Source organism: Apis dorsata, unplaced genomic scaffold (assembly GCF_000469605.1).
Source record: "Apis dorsata unplaced genomic scaffold, Apis dorsata 1.3 scaffold_34, whole genome shotgun sequence".
NCBI lineage: Eukaryota > Metazoa > Arthropoda > Insecta > Hymenoptera > Apidae > Apis > Apis dorsata.
This window is the reverse complement of record NW_006263336.1, coordinates 555,042-560,702: the sequence shown is the minus strand read 5'-3', so window position 1 is coordinate 560,702 and position 5,661 is coordinate 555,042. Positions and strand designations below refer to the sequence as shown.

Here is a 5,661-nt window from a genome sequence, read left to right as displayed (position 1 = left end):
TATATATAAATTATTTTATCATTTTATATTATTTACTTATTTCCACTATTTCCATTTATTTTAGATTCTGGGTTAGTTCCTCTTCCCAAATCATCTGGTTTTTCTGTTATAACTAAAGATCTTCCAATAATATCAGCTATTTCTATAACTTTATCTATCATTCTAAAAGTAGCTCTACCAAAATCATTAACCATTATATTTCCTAAATCTCCAACATGCTGTAATATTTTTTTTATTTAAAAATAATTCATTACAATTAAGTGTAATATTAAAATGTAATATTATAATTATATTATAATATTACATTTTTTTGCATAAATTATAATATTTACCCGTTTAAATATGTCATCTTTAGGACTACCATGTATTGTATTATTTGGATTAAAATGTTCTCCAACACTAAAAATATAACACAAAAAATTTAAAACAAAAAAGAAACCTAAAATATATATACTTACCTATCACAACCTTGAGAAATATCACCACATTCATGAATGTGTATACCATGTTCACCAGGTGTTAAACCATCAATTGTTCCATCTATAAGACAACCATCAGGAGTTTGTGCAAATCTTATTACACCCATTATCTTATTATTTACAGTATATCCTGAATTTCCTCCTAACATTGTAACAGCACTAGAAGTATCTATATTATAAAAAATTATGTAATTTTTTACTTTAGAAATCGAAGAAAAATATAATGCAACATTACCTCCATATCCTTTTAAAACAGCTTTTTTTCCAGATTGTTCAATTTTTTCTTGAATTATAGAATATGGTAAATTTGTTTCAACAATAACATTATTATTTTCTAATGATATGTCAATATTTTCAATTCCATCTATACCGGTTAATGTATTGCGTATTAAATCAACACATTTTTGACAAGTCATGTTTACTGCAAATTCAATCTAAAAGTGTATTATTTTAATAATATTTATTTTTTCTGTATTTCTACAATTTACCTTTGTCGTAGTCATGTTATTTAACAAAAATACCAGCAAAAAGTAAGTTTTCCTGTTATAAAAGAAGATAAATTAATTTTCAGCGGTTTAAGGTTACGTGTTCCGTAATATAATAAAATCATAAAAAACTTTCATGTTGTATATGTTTCAAATCATATCAATAAATAGATGAAATAATATAATATAAAATATAATATAATATAATATAAAATATACGAATATAATCATTTTTATGTAAAAAATTCAATACAAATTTTTATTAAAACATAAAAGACAAAAATTATTTCAAATTATATCAACAAAAAAAAAATATAAAAAGAAAATATTTTTTATATATTTAGATTTAAAAATATAAAATTAAATGTGAAAAATATATTTAAATTTCAAGTAATAATAAGAATACGAATTCTTATTGTATAATGAAAATAAAAATTTTTTACCATTAGTTTTAAGTTATTTAAGAATAAGTTATAAATTTATTATTTATTGATAAATATACAATTTTTTTATTAAAAATCTTTTATATTTAATATTTTATACAATTTTTGCTAATACAAATAACAGATTTTTAATTTTTACTAGATTGTCTTATCCTGTATATCGTATTATCCTATATATTTTGCTATCATAGTTCACGAATTTGCCACTGGTACGCTCTTATCCCAAGCTCTATTTTAGAAATGGACATCCATCATAATTTATTTGTAAAACTAGAAATTTTACAAAACAATTATTAGCAGGAATTTGCTATATTTAGAATTTTTTCAATAAATATCAATTTTAATAAAATAAAATTGTGATTTTTTTGCATTTCTGAAGCAAAATTATATTAAAAGTGCTTCTCTTTTAAGAATATGATGCAGTAATGTGAACAACCAATACTGGTACAAAGCCTTGTAAAAAAGTTTCAAATGAATATAATAATACAAAAGAGAAAGGTAACGGAACCACAAGTTAAATAAAAAAGAGCAAAAAAAAAAACAATAAATTATATTATCTATTGTGATCTTTCGACGATTGATTCTATTTAAAAATGTCCGTGACCTTTGCTCAACGCGGCAGGCCACCACCGAATCCTGCTCAAATACAAAAGGTAATGAATTATTATTATTATTGATGTAAAATATTAAAATATCATTTTTATTCTGTATAATATAATATATTTTACATTTATATAAATTAATTTGTTTTTACAATAGATGCTTGATGAAAATAGTCAGCTAATACAGACAATACAAGAATATCAGAATAAAGGAAAACCTCAAGAATGTATACAGTAAATATACATAATTATAATTAATTTTAAAGTATATCTAAATTATACTAATATAATTATTGTGATTTTTTTTTTAGATATCAGCAAATGTTACATCGGAATTTAGTATATTTGGCATCCATTGCTGATGCAAATCAAAATATACAAGCATTATTACCAGTAAGAAATATTCTAAATATTTAAAAATATTTCTAAATATTTAATTATTAAATGATTAAATATTTAAAATAAAAATATATTAATATTATTTTTGCTTTTTTAATAAGCCTCCGCAAGGAATTCCTAATGGTCCTCAACATGGTATGATGAATCCACAAGGTCTTCCTAATGCTCCTACAGGATCAAGTGGACCTGCAGGTGATATGCCTCCAAATAGTCAACCAACATTACCAATGTCAAGCTTTAGTCAAGGGCAGCCAATGTCACAAGGATATCGTGGTCCTGTTATGCCTGGGCAAGGACCTGCTATAAATAGTATGTTATTATAATATAATTATATTTAAAAAATTTTTTTATTCTTATAATATATTCTTATAAATCAATACTATTTTTTAATTTTAATATACTATTATTTTGAAGGACCACCTGCTGCACCTGGGCCACAACAATATAGAGGACCTCAAGGTTATCCTCAACAACCTTCTCAACAAACTTATCCTGCTCAGTATGCTAACCAAAATCCTGGTTCTAATTATCAAGGACCTCAGGGATCAGCATATACTCCAGGTCAACCAAATCAGTATGGGCCACCAAATACTTCTCAGCAACAAGGCTATAGCACATCGACACAACCTAACTATGGTCCTCCAACTACTGTGAATAGTTATGGTCCTCAACCAGGATATCCACCACCAGGAACAACTCAACCTCCTACAGGATATGGTCCACCACCACCACCCAATCAACAAGGTTATCCTCCTTCTAATCCTTCTCAACAAAACTTTCCATCAAGTGGACAACAACAACCGGGACAATATGGTAGTCCTAGTCCACAACCAAATTATCAACAACCTCCATCTCAAGCTCCACCTCAAAATGCATATGGAGCTGGTCAACCTGGAAATTATCCTCCTCCTTCATCACAAGCATATGCAAATAATGTTCCACCTCAAAATTATCCAGCTCCTCCTACATCTAGTGCCCAACCTCCTCAAGCTGGATCTCAACAAAATACTGGTCCTCAACCAAATTATGGTAATCAACCAAGTCCTGGTCCTGGTGCAACACAATATGGTCCAGCTTCTACATCTCCACCATTCAGTACTGCTTCTGCTAGTGGAGTAAACACTTATGCTCAGAGTAGCCAACCAACTAGTACACCATCTGCTTCGACTCAAACTTATCCACCAAATAGTGCCCCACCACCTACTTCACAAGGTGGAAATTATGCTCCTCCAGGTCCTACTCCATCTGGATATCCTGTACATCAAACACCTCATCCATCATCACATCCACCACATCAGCCACCACATCAATCTCCACATCAACCTCCTCATGCTCCTCATCAACCACCACATCAACCCTCTCATCAATCAACTCATCAACCTCCTGCACATCAGGCACCACATCAACCACAACAATCTCAACAACAATCTCAGACACCACCACAATCTCAACAACAACAATCTCAAAGTCCTGCTCCTAGTGGATTTCAACCACCTTCAGGACCTCCTCAAGGTCCTGCTCCACCTCCAGGAGCAGGACCACAACCTGGATATGGTCCTGCTACTACACAGACATATGTACCACCAACACCAGGGGGACAGCCACAGGTATTAAAATAAGTTAAAAATATTAAATTATTTAATTACTTTTCAATTATTATTAATATAGAAATTTATATGATAAAAAATATATTAAATTATAGGTATATACTCCTCATCCGCCTCAAGCTGGCCAACATTATGGACATCCACAATATCCTCAGAGTTATCCACCACCACCAGCAGGACAAGGATATCCTCAATATCCACCGCGACCACCTGGTGGACATATGCCTCCTCCCCCTGGACCTCAAGGACCTCCTCCACCAAATCAATATGGAGGTTATGGATATCAACCACCTCCACAATAGAATATACATTAATGTAAATTCGAGCGATATTCATTCTAATATAAAAATGATTTAACTACAAATTGAAAACAAGTGGTATATAAAATTTTAATTTAATTCTTAATAGCATATCGTCCAATGTTATATAATGAAACAATAGAAAATATATATTACTAAGGAAAGGTGCTGCTAAAATTTCATTAAGTTTATAATAATTCGAAATTATACTTTCGATTTTTTTCAAATGATATCCAATTTAATATTATAAAATATATTTCAATATACAGAAAAAAATGTATAAATATTGCAAATTATATATATTTAAGGATTTTAATTTCAAAAAACTTTAAACATTAAATTTTTAAAATTTCATTTTATTAAAAACATTCGAAAAATATATTATTTATCAAATTATTGTTATTATATTATATTATAAATTTTTTGATGTGACATCAAAAATTTGATTTCATACATTTATATTATAAGTTTGAAGCATTATTAATCTTATTATTTAATTTTGGTATTTAAATATAAAATATATTGCTTAATGTATGTAATTTGAAAATTTTGGTGTGTATAAAATAATATAATCATATCTATCACACCAAGATAAAATGTATGAAATATAGTACAATATGTACTTCCTATTTACAATTTTCATTATACACATTTGTTTTAGAATTATTAAATTTTTATTTACTTATCTAGTTTTAATTTTTAATTAATTATCATTAAAAAGTTTTGAATCTATACAATGATTCTCATTTTTTTCTTGAAGAATTCTTATCATTTTTATATATATGAAAAAGAATTCTCATTTTGATAGCAAAAAATTTACATATATATTTTTAATAATATATTATTTTTGTTTAATTTCATGTATAATTATTTTTCATTATTCACAGAATTTTTGTATATATTTTTTTTTGTTTTTATTAATATGATATATTATTTAAATAAATTTAGATAATAAAATAGAAAAGATTTTTATAATAAAATAACATATAATTAATTGAATTTTATTATAATTGAAAATAACATATTTTCAAGTAAATTTATAAAACCTAAAATAGAGTCTTTTAACATTGTAATAATATGAATATTTTATGCTATCAAATTCATCTTTTCTCTTTTATTATAATTTATTGCAAATATTTGTTATATTTACAAAAAGCATATAAAAATATAGATTACTTATTCACACAAAATCGAATATAAAATATAAATTATATTATTAAGAATTGAATTAACATATTATAGTTCCTCTTTAATTTTTGTAACATCGGCGTTGTAACATTTACAAGAATGTTTCGGTTGCAGCACTTCTTCCATGTTATGTAAAACTTCAATTTTACTCTTTAAGCG

The 5,661-nt window shown here is 26.9% G+C and overlaps 3 protein-coding genes across 8 annotated transcripts in view; 1 reads left to right on the top strand and 2 right to left on the bottom strand.

Annotated features, from left to right (window-relative positions):
• Nucleotides 1-1,565, bottom strand: part of LOC102678100 (copper chaperone for superoxide dismutase) — a 2,423-nt gene extending 858 nt beyond the window's left edge. Inside the window, exons 1-6 of one of the 6 annotated variants that reach the window (XM_031512400.1) lie at nt 1,547-1,565; nt 968-1,019; nt 715-913; nt 459-648; nt 315-399; nt 35-218 (exon numbers count right to left, since the gene is read on the bottom strand). In XM_031512400.1, coding sequence (XP_031368260.1) covers nt 35-218; nt 315-399; nt 459-648; nt 715-913; nt 968-982 — 673 coding nt within the window. In that variant the 5' untranslated portion in view covers nt 983-1,019; nt 1,547-1,565. Of the gene's footprint in view, nt 1-32; nt 219-314; nt 400-458; nt 649-714; nt 914-967; nt 1,126-1,407 lie in introns of those variants that run through there. The other 5 variants (XM_031512398.1, XR_004151052.1, XM_031512404.1 and 2 more) reach the window with 5 other exon arrangements.
• Nucleotides 1,566-1,730: 165 nt separating this feature from the next.
• On the top strand, nt 1,731-4,386 carry LOC102678790 (basic salivary proline-rich protein 1). The gene is made up of 6 exons (XM_031512387.1): nt 1,731-2,060; nt 2,167-2,243; nt 2,321-2,402; nt 2,510-2,717; nt 2,823-4,015; nt 4,111-4,386. Exons 1-6 carry the CDS (start codon nt 2,001-2,003, stop codon nt 4,315-4,317), a joined length of 1,827 nt encoding a protein of 608 aa, XP_031368247.1. The 5' UTR covers nt 1,731-2,000; the 3' UTR covers nt 4,318-4,386.
• Nucleotides 4,387-5,504: 1,118 nt separating this feature from the next.
• LOC102679140 (protein O-glucosyltransferase 2-like) overlaps nt 5,505-5,661 on the bottom strand; it is a 3,214-nt gene continuing 3,057 nt past the window's right edge. Inside the window, exon 9 of the mRNA XM_031512364.1 lies at nt 5,505-5,661. This exon is cut by the window's right edge and continues 12 nt beyond it. Within this exon, the coding sequence (XP_031368224.1) occupies nt 5,551-5,661 (111 nt within the window). The 3' untranslated portion in view covers nt 5,505-5,550.